This window comes from Palaemon carinicauda, chromosome 3 (assembly GCF_036898095.1).
Source record: "Palaemon carinicauda isolate YSFRI2023 chromosome 3, ASM3689809v2, whole genome shotgun sequence".
NCBI lineage: Eukaryota > Metazoa > Arthropoda > Malacostraca > Decapoda > Palaemonidae > Palaemon > Palaemon carinicauda.
Window position 1 is genome coordinate 152508594 of NC_090727.1, and position 19871 is coordinate 152528464.

At 34.4% G+C, this 19871-nt stretch overlaps 2 protein-coding genes across 4 annotated transcripts in view; both read right to left on the minus strand.

The window, feature by feature from the left end:
• Positions 1-8417, minus strand: part of LOC137638664 (HEAT repeat-containing protein 6) — a 45970-nt gene extending 37553 nt beyond the window's left edge. For 2 of the 3 annotated variants that reach the window (XM_068370948.1, XM_068370947.1), the window contains exons 1-5: positions 8184-8417; positions 7053-7319; positions 5247-5714; positions 4074-4323; positions 1253-1434 (exon numbers count right to left, since the gene is read on the minus strand). In XM_068370948.1, coding sequence (XP_068227049.1) covers positions 1253-1434; positions 4074-4323; positions 5247-5714; positions 7053-7319; positions 8184-8357 — 1341 coding nt within the window. In that variant the 5' untranslated portion in view covers positions 8358-8417. The remainder of the gene's footprint in view (positions 1-1252; positions 1435-4073; positions 4324-5246; positions 5715-7052; positions 7320-8183) is intronic. The other variant, XM_068370949.1, reaches the window with a different exon arrangement.
• A 2477-nt stretch (positions 8418-10894) lies between these two features.
• LOC137637964 (uncharacterized HIT-like protein Synpcc7942_1390) lies at positions 10895-16528 on the minus strand. The gene is made up of 4 exons (XM_068370067.1): positions 16260-16528; positions 14210-14446; positions 13024-13096; positions 10895-11097 (listed from the first exon to the last, which is right to left on the minus strand). The coding sequence occupies exons 1-4, from the start codon at positions 16410-16412 to the stop codon at positions 11006-11008; spliced, it is 555 nt and encodes a 184-aa protein (XP_068226168.1). The 5' UTR covers positions 16413-16528; the 3' UTR covers positions 10895-11005.
• Between the last annotated feature and the right edge of the window lie 3343 nt (positions 16529-19871).

A 19871-nucleotide genomic window follows, 5' to 3' on the forward strand; every position in this document is an offset into this window, starting at 1 on the left:
TAGCTAAATAAACTTGCACTTTACTTTCAATGCCCAACAAAAAAAGATTTACCATAAAAACAAGAAAAGTTTGAGTTTAAGAGAAAAATGTATTATGAAATTAAAAATACTTTTTTAAAAGGTTTTGTGTGCATTTTGAATAAGTAGTTTTAGAGAAAGATAACCCGCTTCCAAGACTCGCAAAAATGGGGGACCTCGGTCAGAAACTGGGGTTTTTCTGTTGCGAAAACAGAAAAAGGTTAAACCCACCAGGGGCAGCCTACTAAGAAGAGGTTCCAGCACATGTGTAAGTGTGGCAGCTACCTCACACTCCACTAACCCTGTAAAAACTTGCCAATGTAGATCAGAGTTCTCCCTGAAACTGAAGCATACTCCACGGGACTAAGCATGGGAATATAACCACAAGCTTCAGCAATCAGCAAACTCGATGGGGAGACCAAAGAGCGAATCAAGTCTCTCCAACATTGTCTTGGGCATTGCAAAGAATGACGCAGGAGAACACGTAGCCTTCTTGCTCTTCAAAGAATATGCCTCCCCTTAATAAGAGGCCACAATCTACAATCGGGCCCCTAAAAGCGCAGTGTGAGTGTATCTATTGCTGATTTAGGTTTAGTAAAAAACCGACGAGTGTCCGTCCTTTCATCGATTTGAAGATTCCTGCTTCATTTCATCCTTAACATGAAGCCAAAATAAACCATTCAAACTAAAGATATGAAAAAAAAGATGAAATGGCAATGGATAGGATGTAAAAGAACGTCTGTACTCGTTAGAGCAGAAGACGAAAATGAAGAGTCTTTGACAGGAGTATGGGCAGGGCTACTCGCCCACTCTCAACACCTGTTAATTACCTCAAATAGCAATTTCAACAGCCATTTCAGTTCCTGCTGCTTCCTCCGGTGCCTTAGATGACCGCGGAGGTAGCAGCAGTAGGGGACTCAGCAGTATGAAGCTTCATCTGTGGTGGAAATGTGGGAGGTTGGGCTGTGGCACCCTAGCAGTACCAGCTGAACTCGGCTGAGTCCCTGGTTAGGCTGGAGGAACGTAGAGAGTAGAGGTCCCCTTTTTGTTTTGTTTCTTGTTGTTGTCGGCTACCCCCCAAAATTGGGGGAAGTGCCTTTGGTATATGTATGTGTGTATGTATTTCAGTTCCACTGAAGAAATTGCCCTATTTCAGAAGACGAACGATTTGTATACATATAAGAACAAATAGATATCATACAAAATACAGCATAAATCGTCAATAATAACTTACGTCAATCACAGCATTTATGGCTTGAAGGGAGGACTGTCTGACACGTGCCATCAGAATAGACTCTTTTTCACTTCCACCCTCTATATCGGACACATCCGTTTCAGAACCACTCGAGCGTACTTCAACCGAGCTGTTGTTGCACGACGCTACCCCGGAGCTATTTTCATCAGTAGTGGCGACATCTGTTGAAAAACAAAACATTTATGAACATTACTCTATGGAAAGACATTTTTTGCAATATCAGGTTTGGTGTACAGAAGACTATCAAACTAAGAATAAAAACATTTAATCAATATATTTCAATTTAAATATTCTTCATGTACAGTTTCACGCTATTTCCAGATTTATAAAAGTAAATAAAATTTGTGAATTTATGAAATATAGTTTGGATATCTTGGCTTTAAGTGAAACACATTGTAAGGGGATTGGTAAGGAAACCTTAGACCAAGGCAATATATATATATATATATATCTATTCAGGAAGATCAGATGGAGTTGTAAGAGAAGGGGTAGGAATGATGATGCCACCAGGAGCAAAAAAGGCATTAACGGAAGGTAGAGTTGTAGATATTAGATTGTTACCTGCAGTTTAAATCAAAGTAGTGCAATGTGAGTATAGTAATTTGTTATGCCCCAACAAATGATTCCCGTAAAGAAAGGAAAGATGAACACTATGAAGAACTGCAGAATGTAATAGATGAGATCCAAGTGAGAGGGATATGAAAATTGAGATTGGTGACTTCAATGCCAAAGTTGGAAGGAATGATCAAGGAATAGAGAATGTGATGGGTATCGAGGGTCTTGGCAGTTCCAAATAAAAAGGGACCACATTTCCTAAGTTTCTGTTTAACAAACAATCTTGTCATTGGAGGTACTCTTTTTCAGCATAAGGACATCTACAAATATACATGGACTTCACCATGTGACAATTACAAAATTCAAATAGATCACATTGGCACTAATAAAGAGAAAAGGAGGACTCTGAGAAATGTACGAAGCTATAGAGGTGTAGATATTGGTAGTGATCATCAGCTCCTCATTGCCACACTGAAATTAAAACTGAAACCAACCAACAAAAAGGTAGATAGAATACCTGGGTTTGATACAACTAAGCTTCTAGAAGATGAGCACAGAGAAACATTTGAAATTGAATATAGGAATCGATTTGCAGTCTTAGAGACTTTAAGAGACGAAGAGAAGACAATTATTGAAGAATGGTGTGATATTAAGAACATATATCAGTCAGTTGGTAGTGAAGTTTTGGGACACGCAGTTACAAGGAGAAAGCCATGGATATCAAATGATACGTGAGATACTATAAAAAGGAGAAAAAATAAACGGAAAATTATTGTTGAAAGTTTTCAAGGAGATAATGAAAATTACAAGGTAGAGCATGCTAAGTATTCCAGTATTGATAGAGGTCAAAAGAAAAGCCAGGAATGACTGGACAGAATATTTAGATAGGAAAGCAGATGAAGTTGACAAAGCTATGAACTGCTCACAGAGTTATTAATGGAATCTCTACTGAGGCAAAGAAAAAGAATCATACCTATCAAAAAGAGAGATGGGTCTGTTATAACGACAGAAGATGAAGAAAGACAACATTGGATGGAACACTTTAGTGAGGTCATGAATAGGAGATATGAAGGGAATAATTTGATTAATATACCTGAAGCTGAGGAAGACCTTAAAGTGCCCATGAATGAATTCAGTGTGTTTAAAGTCGAAGCTATCATTAAAATACTCAAGAGATGGAAAGTCCCTGAACACAATGGAATAACTGCTGAGATGATGCTGGCTGACAATGAAGTGACCCCCAGAATACTTAAAAGATTATCTTATAGAATGTGGCATGAAGAGGCAAAACCTGATGAATGGGAGTTAGGAGTGTTGGTGAAGATGGCAAAAAAAAGGAGACCTGACTGACTGCAATAATTACAGAGGCATCACACTTACGTCAATTGTTAAAAATATATACAGATCAGTATGATTATTCTAAAGAGACTAGAAAGAAAGATTGATGAAAAGCTGAGATTAACAAGAAGGATTTAGAAAAGGTAGAAGTACTGACCAATTTTCATTTTGAGACATGTCAGCAATGCATAGAATATAGAAATCCACTTTTGATGGCATTTGTTGACTATGAAAAAGCCTTTGATAGTGTGTACTGACCAATTTTGTGGAGAGTACTGCGTTATTATGGAATTCCTCTTAATTATGTGAATCTGATTAAGTCTGTTCATGAGCATAGTAAGTACAAAGTTAATGTTAGTGGAGTCCTATCAAATGAATTACCAGTGAAGAGTGGAGTATTCCTAAGGAATGTGTTGTCACCTATGTTGTTTATCCTCCTCACAAATTTCTTAATGTATAGAACAGTTGGAGATTCATGGGGTTAGCATAATTTCTTCGGGGAAAACAACGGGGTAGACAAAATTCTGAACAATAAGCAAGACATTCATAATACTGTAATCATCATAAACTTTTTAACATTTTCACTCCATTTCACAGGTTTAGAAGCTGAATGAGTTAGCCATGTCTTATAGTCCATCTTTTGGATCTGTCATTAAGTTTAGGTCATCATTTATCTACTTCTTCAATGAATTTATAATATAGTACTGGAATACAGTAGATTAAACCCAGTTTCCTTGAAACAAATGCATCACCTAAATTTTCAAAACTCCAAGTCAATTACAAAAATATCTTTAACTCCCATGCTACAGTGTCTTCACATAAGTAAATAAAATCAGTGAAAAATGGCTAAGGAAATAAGGATAACTAAACATAAAAGCCAACTATAACAGAAGATTATTATAATGACCTGTGCTACTAGATGAATTCTCCTTATTTCCACAACTATCTGTTCTTGCCCACTGCGGCTTCAGAGAAATTCCGGCCAATGCAGAAGCAGGAGGTGGATTTTTCAAGCTGGCTGCTACTCCTTCGATACCTGGCATTAAAGGACAGGCACCAGAACTTGAATCTGATGTCGAACGAGATGGCTGGGCCCTTTTGCGTCTCAGTCTCTTCCGACGATTACGATTAGTGTAATTCTGCGGCAAGAAATTCCCCTAAATAAAACGATAATAAAATTTCAGTGGGTTATTAAATTAATTCAAGTAAACACTTACATTTGTGATAATATGGTAATGGACTCCTAGTGTCAACATGTACTCCTTGTTATTGAAAAGCTTCAAGCTGTGGTTTCCGTGAATCAAGATATGAAATAAGTAACATGGTACAGTAATGATATTTGACACATTATTCACACAATATAGAGCACTATATTTTTTCTAATTATGCCTTGGTAAGTAGAAATAAACTGTTAAAATGCATTAAGGCCTAAAAAAAGGGAAAATGGCCAACATACGCTAGTAACTAGGTGATCATAGTTGTTGATTACAAATGACACCCAAGATCATGTTCAGTAATAAATTATGGTCTTTACAGAGCGTTAATGAAATCATTGCGGTACAACACCTTTTCCTAGGACATGATTCCTACAAGAGTGTATGAGGTTTTGGCTGTGTAATAAGCAAAACTGATATACAATCATTATATAATATACAGTATTAAGTAAATATAAGTATGACAGGATGGGAGGCTAACAAACATACAGACAATATGTCTTTGCTATATCAACCTAACCCCTTTCCATTGAAAGAGAAAATTCTAATAAATTTTCAAATTACTGTACTGTAGTCACAAAGTGTGTTGATATTTCAGTTATTAATCCTCAATTATTTTAATAAGATGTATTTGCACTGACTCACAAGGGTGCCCTTTTAGCTTGGAAAAGTTTCCTACTAGTTGATTGATTAGAAATATTCTGTCCAACCAATCAGCAATTAGAAAACTTTTCCGAGTTAAAAGGGCACCCCTGTGAGTCAGTGCAAATGCGCCTCATTAAAAAAAATTGAGTATAGTGTCTAGAGATGTGTGACAATGAATGACCTAATTATCAATGCATTATAAATTAAAATTCAAGACCTACCCTTGATGAAACATCGCTATCAACACCCGATGAAACGGGGATATCAATTTCAGTTTCTGTCGCGTACTGCATCAGTTCACTATGGGCAAATCCGGGCAATCCGTAGAACATGTACGGACGGCAAGCGCTGACAATTATATTTCCAAGAACATCATTTGGAGCGCAGACCACTAAATTGTATATGACATTCAAACATGATGTGATCAGATTCAAGTAGAGTTTATGGGGACAGATACAAGGGATGGGCGACGGCTGCTTCAAAATGCGTATCACGATCCTCTGTATGCTGGAGACCACTTCGGCGGGGAATATCTCTTCTCCAAGTTGACGAGTTTCGGTTATAACTTCCGGAGTTACGTAAGTCAGGAGGTGCAGACACTGCATCGTAGGAGCGAGGATGTAATACGAAGCGTTGAATTCTATCGTGCGGATTAGGCCCCCTTGGGTGCCGGCGAGACTTGTATATATCTGAAAATTTAAAACAAACATAATGAATACATCACACAGTACACTGAGCAAACAAAACATCTCACAATCACTGTACCTAACCTTCGGCACGTGTCATACAGATATGCAGAATATGAGAATATTTATAAAGAAAAAACTGCTGCATTGATAGAAATGACTTCTGTGCCCTTCTGTGCCATATGTAGCCTACATGTTTTATGTTATACATTAGGTCCCAAACTTACAAACATTTGGAGATACAAACACACATACAACTGTATCATAAATTTCAGATATTGTATCAATAGTTCGTATAAGATAAAGAAATATTGCTGTATAATAAAACATTATATAATTAAATACAGTAAACAAAAGGACATTTGCAGTAACCTGATATTTATTTCATATGAAACGTGACTATTCGTTGATTTTTGTAGCCGGGAATCGTAGGCATGGGAGTCAGGTTAAGCTTACCCTAGGCTAGACTTTAACAAAATGACAAATTTGGAAATAATTCCTATTTTTCCTAGCAATACAAACTTCGAGTTCTTTACTATAGAGTATTTATTTCGGCAAAGCTGAAACCTACCGATAAGCTTTTTGTCCGGATGTAACTAACCACTTCTAGTTAGTGGGGGGGAGGGGGAGGAGAGGGGTAGGTTAGAAGTAAGCGTGCGCAGAGGTAATAAATACCACTGGAATGACAGCCTGAAACTTTCTAGGAACAAAATGGAATTATTAAACTGTGGGTGAAAAATTCACTGCAAACACGGAGAAACTCAAATTCCTCATATAACCTATTGTTATTATTATTACTAGCCAAGCTACAACCCTGGTTGGAAAAGCAAGATGCTATAAGCCCAAGGGCTCCAACAGGGAAAAATAGTCCAGTGAGGAAAGGAAATGAGGAAATAAATAAATGATGAGAATAAATTAACAATATATCATTCTAAAAACAGTAATAGCGTCAAAACATATATGTCCTATATAAACTTTCAACAACGTCAAAAACAGATATGTCATATATAAACAATAAAAAGATTCATGTCAGCCTCGTCAACATAAAAACATTTACTCCAACTTGGAACTTTTGAAGTTCTACTGATTCAACTACCCAATTAGAAAGATCATTCCACAACTTAATAACAAAAACCCTTATTGGCTGGTTTCAGCTTCATCGAAATAAATATTCCATGGTAAAGAACAGAAGGTTTGTATTTTTGCACCGGAACAAATCGACTTGCAAACAGATTCTTGGAACTCATTAAGTTTTGTAAGTTGAGGATATTCAGTACTTTTATCTACCAGATACTTTAATAAGCTTAAAAACTACTATCACACAACACACTTAAAGCTTACCTCGTCCGTATGGTCGGGAGCATCTCGAAGAATATTTGCTAATGCTTGTAATGCTTCGAGAAGAGCTCCTTCATTCATTGTTTGAACACCGGCTGATTTCAGTACTTCGCTGATCCACAAGATCACTTTATCTGAAGTCTCTGAAGATAAAAAAGCTCCCCCTTGACGGCGAAGAAGCGAGTTGAGGAACTTGCATGTGAGGTTGAAATAGCGCTCTCCGGGTGACACAGGAAGAGTAACGCTGTGTTCAATCAGCTTTTGAAGTTGCTGTAGAAAAAACACAAACTTACTTGACATAATTATATTCATATAGTAGTCGTAATACTGTAGGGGAGAGAGAGAGAGAGAGAGAGAGAGAGAGAGAGAGAGAGAGAGAATCATACCATAGTGATGGATATCAGCTATTATTTAAGATTATACAGCATTTAAAATGCAAATACAGATACAAGAACACCGCCTAACCTAACATAGGAGCCATATTCTTAACTATTCACCTACTGGGGGAGTACGGCCACCGCTTAAATTACAGTATTCGCAGCTTACCACGTCCAATCGAACTACAATCACCTCTGAAATTATTTGCACAAACAATGGGGTAAAATTTCCCTTCTTCTCTCCTGTCTATTCCATCTTGTGTCCGTCGATCTACAAACGACCTGGGAAACGTTACACACGTTTCTACCAATGTCTCTTTGCCGGTGTGACGGTCTGAACGATCCCCCGTCTCAGAATTCTCCTTGATAATCTGCGCATGCGCGAACATTATCATTTGCCCGTGCATACGAGGTTGATGTTTTATTTTCCTGTAATATTAGCGTGCGCAGCTCAACATTACCGCTTGCTAGTACATATGAGCTTGATGTTTTATTTTCATGGGAGCGAAGCAAGCAAATGGCGGAAAATAACCATCATACAATGTCAAGGAGAATTTTGAGACCGGGAAATCGTTCAGACCGTCACACCGGGGATTCCCCCCCTTGCTACCCCCCCATTCCAAACTCCTAATCAGCCCTACAACAGAACAACCTTTTTTCTACTCATAGTTAAATATTTCAGGATAAAATACCGGTTAAATTATACCAAATCTCTAATAACTTTACGAAATTTACATAAACTAACACCATACTTTACCCCATGGTCATGAATCATACGAAGTCTTGAGGCAGCTTGCGAACTACATAAATCATCCAGTATTTCCTCAAGGGCAGAACTATTTTTAGGAGTTATTGGGCTTCTTATACTCAAGAACTGATTAACGGAGTCCTTCCATGAAGGGGAATCCTTCACATTACCGAGAGAAGCCATAGTTTTACAATACCGAATAGGATTTTTCACTTTCCCGGACAAACACCGAAATGTGTGACAGTAGCAGACAGGTTTTGTGTGTTTACATGGAACCTTTCATTGCGTTTCGATGTGAAAAAATTCTACTTAATTTTCTAATAAATTTAAATAAAATTGTATTAATATAGATCCAAAACTATATTTATTAAATAAATAATAATTATTTAGACTTTTAGATAAAATTTTATATGAATTATATGAATAATCGGAGATTTTTTAGATATTATAATTTCTTTTATACAGAACGTACAAGTGAAAAATGCACTAATTTTTATTAATTAATTTTTCTTTTATAAACGTTCAATATATTTGTATAATTCAAAATGCAATAATTTAGTAAAAAATCTATTATATTTAGCTTCACCAATCGAAATTTCATATAGAATAACCAGCATATTCTCAAAAATAAGAATTCCCTTGGGGAAAATCTATGCACTGTGCAACTCTTTTTTATATATATTAAAATTTTACCGTATATTTATAAGCGAAGTCTACTGAAACATTTTGATATATTAAGATAAAAATGTTATTTATAATAGATTTATTTTCAGCATAACATTGAGCAAATAGTTAGTTAAATGAAAGTTTTAAAAACAGCTTTGCAAATAGGTCTTAGGAGTGGAAAGATATATGTATGTATGTATGTATGTATGTATATATATATATATATATATATATATATATATATATATATATATATATATATATATATATATATATATATATATATATATATATATATATATGCCTATATATATATATATATATATATATATATATATATATATATATATATATATATATATATATATATATATATATATATATATATATATATATATATATATATATATATATATATATATATATATATATATATATATATATATATATATATATATATAGGCATATATATATATATATATATATATATATATATATATATATATATATATATATATATATATATATATATATATATATATATGTATAAATATATATATATATATATATATATATATATATATATATATATATATATATATATATATACATACATATATATATATATATATATATATATATATATATATATATATATATATATATATATATATATACATACATACATACATATATATATATATATATATATATATATATATATATATATATATATATATATATATGTATATATATATATATATATATATATATATATATATATATATATATATATATATATATATATATATATATATATATATATATATGTATACATACATATATATATATATATATATATATATATATATATATATATATATATATATATGTATGTATACATATATATACATATATATATATATATATATATATATATATATATATATATATATATATATATATATATATATATATATATATATATATATATATCAGCCATACTCAGTCCACTATAAGACAAAGGCCTAAGACATGTCCTGTCCTTCCACTCATGTCAGTTTATGTCTTTCTATGATAGCTCAAACCAACAAATTTTCTTAGTTCATCAACCCATCGTCTTCTCTTCCACCCCCTGCTTCTTTTGCAATCTCTATGGACCCATTGAAAGAAAATACTTCTTTGTCAACATCTATCAATTGTTCATTGGCTATTTCAGATTTGATTTTAGCCACTATGCCAACAGCTACTTTTTTGCCATCAATTATAATACCTTTTCAGTCTATCAGGAATAACAAGAACTTATTGTAAAACCACTACATTAGCTTTATCTTTTGCTATCAGGCCAACAGCCATGCTTCTATCAAGAGATAGAATAACCCTAAAACTACCTTGTATAATAAGTGCAATTTTAACCATGATTACATCAGATCTGGCTTCATCAACTGTGAAAGTTTATGTTCCTCTATCAACATTTGCAACCCCTTCTAGCATACCATGATCAACAATTTCATATCCTACCACAACTACATCATGCTCTACTTCTGTACCTACGCCCACAACTACGCTATCAATAAAAAGAACACTCTTTGGTGCAACTACACACAAGGGTAAATGTTATTTCAAGTACAAAATATTGGCCCATTTATTTTTCATCCAACTTCAACCATGAATACTAAACATTTGAAAAAATTAAATACCAAAAAAAGTGTTAACTAATGATGCTTATGTATAAACCAAGGTTATATTACCACAGACCTTCAACTCATCCAAAGCGTCCGGGAGCTGAGCTCCTGATACATAAACCAAGTAAGCAGTAGTAAAACAAATGTGGTATTATTAAGCAAAGTCTCTGCTTGATCATTCAGGATCTCCCACGACTCAGAGTGATTTATTTACTCAACTGCACTTTACATTTATCATAAGAATGTGTCATGGTTAAAAAAGTAGATGCAAAAACTTCTGTTATTAGTGAAGACAGAAACCTGCTAACTTTTGAGGGCTAATGATTTTAATTAAGGCTCATTTAGGTTCTAAATTAAAGAAAACTACCCTTAAATTTTAGGTTTATTATCTGTTACTCCCAAAGATCAGCAAAACAGCAACTCCATTGTTTGTACACTGAAAGGTGACCCCATAAGAAAATGCTGATTCATTTACGAAGACTAACCAGGTGGCCACGACATCTGGCGGCCTCCGAGAATATGGAGATGGAGATGGTACACTGATTGAGCCCCGTCTTTTCCATTGTTTATGACTGGAAAAAAGCAAAAGCTTTTTATAAGCTAAAAAGAAAAAAAATTTCTTATACAGTACTAAGATATAAAGTTCTGTAACACGAAGTGTGTTTTTTTTCTTGAGAGGATAACTTGAAACACCATGATAGAATGTTATATATTTGTAGTATATTCAATAGAGCTAGATTCAATTAATCTGAACTAGAAGATACTATTGGTGTGCAAATCTTATCAGTAAATAAATAAAAAAACTTATAAAATAAAGCTGAATATTTCAATACTCATCCAACATTCATTATACAGTACCATACATTTAGCAAGCGCAGCTTGTTTGACGTACTCAAAGTTTGTACCATAGTAGGTTTGCATGATTACACCTCCTATCTTATACTCAAGAACAAGACACTAAATGCACACTAGCGGTCACCATCCAGAAATCGCCATTCTCATGTGTCCCCACTAGATGTCGGGAGGAGGGTGAGATCCAATGAATACTGGGTAATGTATTATCATTATTACTTGCTAGGCTACAACCCTAGTTGGAAAAGCAAGATGCCATAAGCCCAAGGGCCCCAACAGGGAAAATAGCCCGGAATTCAACAATGACGACTTATCCTGAGGATATCTGAGGTTGGAAGAGGCTTCTTGACTTTCCTCTAATTCCATCAGAACTGAGAGGACTCCCTTTACCTTATGGGTATTAACCTCCCCTATCATAAGGACTATCACCAACCGAAACCAGGAGAGACAAACAAGTGGATGAAGAGATCATTCTAGGAAAACAGATTCTTCCTGCTCAACTGGTCTGCTTAATTGTCTAACTCTTTTAACATTACCTCGTTTCACAGTTCTATCTCATTCAAAATAAAATCTTTTGGGCGAATCCGGTACTTAAAACCTTAAGTCTGGTAATTGATTTGCGTTATTGCTGGAATACAACACAGTCATTTACCGTATGATGATATCTGTCCAATAAAGCTTCGAGGAGTGGGAGACTTGGGAGTATGGGTAATACCTTCACATTCTAGATTTGACACTGGATTATAAGTTCTTCTAAAACCATCTCCAAATTAAAGCTTGTTTTCCCTAAGCTCTGAAATGGCTGTGCTACCAGCTTCTGGAAGTTCCTTACTTTGTTTCCTGGTGCTTTTTTTATGACAATAGCCAGCATTGTATTATTGTTAGTACAGAAACACACTAGACTTCTTGTTAAAGACAAGAAAAGATCATGTTTTTATGTTTTTGGCTGAAGGCGAGTGTTGCTATTGTTGTTGTTGTTATTAATACTAGCTAAGCTACAACCCTAGTTAGAAAAGAAGGATATTATAAGCATAAAGGCTCCAACAGGAATATATTTCCCAATGAAGAAAGGAAATAAGGAAATAAACAAACTACATACGAAGTAATGAACAATCAAAATAAAATATCTTAAGAACAGTAACAACATTAAGAGATCTTTTATATATAAACTATAAAAAGACTGATGTCAGCCTATTCAACATGTAAACATTGGTTGCAAATTTGAATTTTTGAAGTTCTACAGCCTGAATGTACTTGTTTTGAGCAGATTTCTAAGCAATTGAGGAAACTTACAGTCAAGCATATGATCGCTACAAAAGATATGTCCGTGTCTTCAAATGACAAAGTATAGCCCTTTACTCATCTGCCTATGCCTTGCCTGATGATACCTCCCCCTTTGCCTCTCATTCAATCCATCAAGGGATCAGGAAGGACCCAGGCTGACTTGGTGAAAGTCTACCTGGCTTGGACTATCAATGGATTGGCGCTGATCACGTCAGTCCCCACACCTACGTCTTATGCACCTACTTCTTCTTATCTGCCGGAGCATCAAGAAGCTGTAGAATAGCTGACACGAGGCATTAAACTTACTCCTAGAGCCACTGCTAAATAAGTAACAGGAAAAATATCAAAACAACATGACTCACCAACTCTGAATCCATTGTCAAGTTTCTCTTGAGCTGCCACATTCTTGACTGCAACCAACAGATGACCCAACAACTGAAATGAAATGATACGAAATTCCAGTTTTCACGAGGGTAAATAAACTTATTTTTGCATCTTAAAGATAATAAATCTCCAGTACCTTGTATTTAATTTGTCCAAAGGCTTACTGACAGCTTTTAAATGAAATAAATCATAATACATAAAGATATCATTGTCCTGCCATAAAGAGGAATCAATTACAAATCCGTTATTGCTTCAAACAAAAGAGCTTTAAGTTTCATTTCCATAGTCAGTTCTATTAAACACTTAAGAGCTACAGAAATCTAAAAAAAAAAGGTCTTTGGTAGCAATCATTGTTCTGTAATACTGTATACCATGTAATACATACGAAATTACAGGATCATCAATAGTCACTATAATATGAGCGATTATAGAAGGACCTCAATCTACAAACATTACGAGATACAAACACAAATTCAACTGAAAACATAAATCGCAGATACTGCATCAAAAATTCATAATGAAATAATGTAACAAAACAATATTATAATTTAATGCAGTGAGCAAAACAACATTTCCAATATGAAACAGTACTTTTTGTTGACTATTGCAGCTGAAATTTGTAGGTGCGTGAGTTAGGTGAAATCTACCCTCTACCAAAATTCAACAAAATTCTAATTACGAACATCTTCTTGGAACATATTACATTTGTATATTGAAGACTTTCTGTATTACAGTACAGGATACAGATCAGTGTCAATGACCTTCGATGTCAGGACGCCAGAAAACTTCAAACCAATCAATCAATCATTCATAATGGCATCAAGATTATACCAGCTTGTCTTACGTTAACCCTTTCACCCCTAAAGGACGTACTGGTACGTTTCACAAAACTCATCCCTTTACCCCCATGGACGTACCGGTACATCCTTGCAAAAAAATGCTATAAAATTTTTTTTCATATTTTTGATAATTTTTTGAGAAAATTCAGGCATTTTCCAAGAAAATGAAACCAACCTGACCTCTCTATGACAAAAATTAAGGCTGTTAGAGCAATTTAAAAAAAATATACTGCAAAATGTGCTGGGGAAAAAATAACCCCTTGAGGGGTTAAGGGTTGGGAATTTCCAAGGAGCCTGGGGGTAAAAGGGTTAAGATAACCTTTACCTGCGCATCATCGTCCACAGCTTCGCTAAGCATTGGAATTCGCCTCTTGGGAATCACGAGAATATGGACTGGCGCCTGCGGCGAAACGTCGCGGAAAGCTAAGCACCGGTCATCTTCGTAAACAATGTCAGCAGGAATGGAACGGTCGAGAATCTTGTCAAATATGGTAGGCTTGGTCTTACTCTCCAAAGTTGCCGATCTCGACGCTGCGACTTCGTCGCTGAACGTACGGAAGTTCTGGAAAATATAAAGGCTTCAGCAAAAAACACCTATAACTGGGTATTACAGTGTTGTGGGTATATCTTTTGAGTGTATGTAATCGACGGATAGGTTTGCTTATAGAAAATGGGTGTTACAGACTAATACATACACAAACAAAGCCACTCCAACACCTGAAAAAAAAAGAAAAGAAAAAAAAAACATACACCTCGCACATCTCAAACTGTCTACCTAATCGCTCCAGGACTCCTCGCTGTTGGGAGGAAGAACGCTGGTAACTGGTACTACACGTGAACATAAGCTACTGGGGTCTAAGCGATGTCAGGTAGGGCAGATGATCGGGATTACGATCTACCCCAAAGCCAAAGCAAAGTCTTTCAAAAGAATGCAACCGTGCTTACCTCATACAAAATGGGAAAAAGCACGTTAATAGAAGAAGATTCTTTCCAAGGGCTATTAAAGCAAGGTCAGTACGGTATTGGTGAACAAAGATAATCTCTGCAAAAGGATTTTATCACCATAAAGCAGGATGAGTTAAAAATAATATAGTATCATAGAGTTCTGCATTATGACTATAAAATCATCATATCAGGCAAGTGATCAAGAACAAAGATCTAAGTTCTTATGATTGTAAGCTGAAATCAACATAATTAACTCGAACAATTCTTTCTTGTTTTTAGATTAAGCATATGACTATTTTTAAAATTTCCTTGGGATATTCTTAAAGACAAAATATTCTCAAATCAATTAATGAAGACACCACAGACTGACTAAAGAGGAAACAGCAGACTCGTATTACTCATCAAGAGTAGCGGTTTTTATAGATAATCCAAATGTCCTTCCATACTTGCTGCATAGGACTGTTGTTCATCATCATCATCATCATCATTGCTTGCTAAGCTACAACCCTAGTTGGAAAAGCAAGATGCTATAAGCCTAAAGGCTTCAACAGGGAAAGTAGCCCAGTAAGGAGAGGATATAAGGAAATAAATAAGCTACAAGAGACATAACGACCGATTAAAATGAAATATTTCAAGTACAAAGAACAATACCACGAAGAAGGGATTATTTTCCATTCTGGATTGGCAAATGATTGTCGTATCTACAGATTCCAAATTGAGAAATAAAAATGACCCATATTTATTGACAGACTGATTTCACAGTATAGTCCACCATGATAAACAATATATCAAACTATCTTTTATATTCTGCTCATAAATATTTCAAAATACTTTGTGCAGCAACTATGAAATTAAACAAAAGCTTGTCAACTAAATTGTTGAATTTTCTTGATGCAAAATGTTAATTCACTACATAACTCAGTACTTTAGTCAAACTACAAGCTATAAAATGCTCGGCTCTTTATTCGCTTTATTCAATTATGTGAGTTTCAGTGTCCTAATTATTATTGTACTGTTCTATAATTAAACCAAATACGACAGTCTAAGGTGGGTTCGCTGCCCCGGTAGGTAAGTGCGTATGGATATGAATCCTAGGTTAGGTTAGGCAGTGTTCTTTAAGGTAATATTTCAACAGAATCCCACACAGCGCCTTTGATATTATTAATATTGTTGTCCGGTAAAACACGTTAAAAAAAGATTCTTATAATACATTATCGGACCAAATACAGACAAAAAATTGTTAACTTACGTGAAATAAAGATTTTGTTTAATAATACCTTTTTTCTCTCTTTTAATATTTTGCCTTTTAAAATAAGGTTTTTCTATAATAGCTTATGAAACTTTAAATACCCCCCGCCCCCCCTTGGGCTGTCCCAATCAACTACAATGGCTCTCAAAATCCCCTTTTTAAAAATAGTAAAAAATCTTACCTGGTTAAATAAAAGTGGGCTATAACACCTTCCAATCTGTTCTTGAACTGTAGATTTATTCACAGCATTCCATAGGGGTACGCCCACACGCCCCACGCCCGCACGCGCCCTCAGCAAGTAGAGCGATTTCACGCCCAAAGTTAGCAATGTCATCTTTATAGTTTCTAGTTTTTTAAATACTCATATATTTCACGTTTTTTTAAAGCCATTAACTTAATTAACTGAGTTTATAGACAAAGTTGATTGATATTAGATAGATTAGAAAAAAAAAAGAAATTAGTAAAGTAGTAGTAATTGAAAGGTGCCATCTCTGTAACAGCTCCTCATTTGGGGTTGGCCCTCTATAAGGAGGACTTTGTGTTGCAGTCTCCATTGCAATAATAATAATAATAATAATAATAATAATAATAATAATAATAATAATAATAATAATAATAATAATAATAATGACACTATGTATTTATTAGTAGCTTCTATTAGAGTCACAACTAGAGTAAATTAAAACGGATAAATTGTTGTATTAAATTTCTATAGCACAGATATAGATACAGTCTTTAGTAGGTTTATTGCAATAATGTTCATTCATGCATTGTTTTGATATTAAATCTGAGAGAGAGAGAGAGAGAGAGAGAGAGAGAGAGAGAGAGAGAGAGAGAGAGAGAGAGAGAGAGAGAGAGAGAGAGAGAGAGAGAGAGAGAGAGAGAGAGATATTAGTATAACTTGTCACACTTTACACTTTCTTATTGTATTATTGGTAAATTAATACATTGACACTTACACTGTACTTTAACTCTAAATTCAATTTAGTATAATAATACTATCGAATAACTTATTTTAAGGATCTTATTTGTTAAGTACATTAAATCATTTGATAAAAATCTAGTTCTCATTGTCGATAAATCTAAAGTTTTAGCTAAAATATCTATGGTCTTAACTTCTAAATTTGATTAATAAAGCTTCTTTCACATGGCCCGGGGAGGCCATTCAGTAGCTAAGTCAAATAAGGAATTGAGATCTATTGAAAGGCTAGAAAGTGGGTGTAGCTTGGGTCTAAAGAAAGATCTAGCAGGCTATAGAGTGTCAGAGATCAACCGAGGATCATCCCTATTCGTTAATTCATTCGCAAGATATTTCCCGAGTGCACACGCCAAAAGATTGCTCTGAGTAGATATATATGCCTTTACTAGCAGAGGTATTTTCATAAACCTTAATTCTCAGCTTACTAAAATCAGGCTGGAAATAAAGGTGACCCAATAGGGAAGCTGTGCCTGCAGTGCACCTCAAACAATTCACTGTAGGGTATTTTATTCCATGTTCCTTTGTCCAATAGCTGCACCAGCTACTTTGGTCTTGTACTTTATATCTCCATTCCCATTTCATCTATTCCATATTGCTTTTCAATTTCAGGGTTTACCACCAGCTACACTTTAGTGATGAGTGGGTATCTGCAGGCACTGGGTACATGGCCCAAATTCTGTGCGTTATACAGAACCGTAAGTCCCATACATTAAAACAAGTGTGTGCTTAAGTTGCAACACTCCCAATCAATGCTATTCTTAAACAACAATAGTAAGCCAGCCTACACATGTAAGCCTACTGTATTAAGAATTTCTACAGGCATTTTTGCATAGATACTGTAGAGAATTCATAAGGGAATTGAAAACTATACAGTAATTCTGTCATAAAAATATATAATATTCACTTGTGATCTACAAGAATTCACTAGATACTTTTAAAAGAAGAATGTGAATTACGGACTTTTCCCCTCAGTGTGTCCAGCTCATAGCTATTTCTCTGTGCACAAGGTCTTACCGAGTACATGAACTAACGACGGCGAGTTCGGTGCTGGCAATGTGTGCACATTCCGTCACTAAACCATCGTGTGGCAGTCCGATGAATTGTTCCTTACCTCTAATTTCATTGGAGGTTTTCAAAATCTGAATAGCAGAAAGATCAGTTATCAAATACACCATATCCTTTTAGTGACACCATTCACAAAGAATAAGCCATTAATATCTATAAAATCTCCTATAGCAAATGCACCAGTCATTCATAATTGAAGGCTTCTTGCATGGCAATACTGATAACCACCGATAAAATACTTGATAAGGATAAGATGTATCCTGAAAGTACTGCAGTCCAATTTAAGACTTTCTCTTTAAACAATACTCAAACAAGTGGAAATAAATGACAATTTAATTCTTCTTATTTAATGAGCTGATGATTTTGTACAACTCTGATGTCAGGGTAAATTATTAAAAGTAAAAATTCAGTTTCTTGGGATACCAATGCAATGGTTCAAATGCTTTTGTATTTCGGTGGAATAACATAAGAAAAATATTTTTCACTATAACTAATGGTTTACAAGATGAAAGTTTTCTGTATGTGTGTGTGTGTGTGTGTGTGTGTGTGTGTATGTATATGTATATGTATATGTATATATATATATATATATATATATATATATATATATATATATATATATATATATATATATATATATATATATCATGTGTGTGTGTGTTTGTGTAAATAGTATGTCATAAAAAAGTTGTTAATCTCTTTGTTTGTCATGCTGAATTTACATAGAAACAGTCAAGTCTCCTCTTTTGTTAATTAGGTGGTTCACGGGGATACAGTTTATGGCATAAAACACTTAAAATCACAGGATCATTAACACTGTAGCCTTTGCTTGCCCAATAGCATCAGACAAACGACAGTGAGATACATAATGACTTGATGTTCTAATTTTTTTCTTATACAAAATAAAGCGCAGTTTCTACTACAGTAAATGTGCTTATAGTTTTCCCAGACTTCCCATACGCCATTTATGATGAGCGTGTTAGTATACTTATTTGTACAGTAATCATAGACTCAACTTGACTGTTTATATGTAAACAAGATACCATACTCTTCACCCATTCTTACACGGTAATACACGAGTGTTTTAAGCCAATGCATATTAATAAAACAAAACATTCAGAAATGATCAATGAATAAATGAATTTGCTACTACAAATAAATACAGCAGATATGCAATCTTGAAAAGAATGACAAACACAGCACTTCTAAATTAAAAAAATATCTTTTGAGAAATCTCAAATTTTTTTTATCTCAAAGGTACAGCTTCTCACGAAAATATGAAAGTCCACATACTTGGTCGGGAAAGTTATTGTCGCAGTCTATGTACACGTGTGCACGTTACAGACATTGTAGAGGCATTTGTTTATTTACAATTTACACTATGAAATATGACTGAAATTCACACCTTTTACATAAAGAGTAGTGTACAGTATTTTCCTTCTCAACTTAAGGCTCATTACATCGACAGCCTTTAACAGGTTAATTTACAATTAAAAATTAATATTTTATCTCATTCTCATTTCTTCTGAATACATGGTTAGTTCTACTGATTATGTCATAACATCCAACTCCCTTCACTTCAAAAACTTAATGAAATTCAATCACAAGTAATTAGCACTCGGTAAATAAGCTCTGTTCAAGGCAAAATATTCCACTTTTCCGATAATCCTTAAAATACGACAGGACATTGACTCTACCGCCAAACTCCAGCCTCACAAGGGCAAAAATATTACTTTAATGTATGGCCAG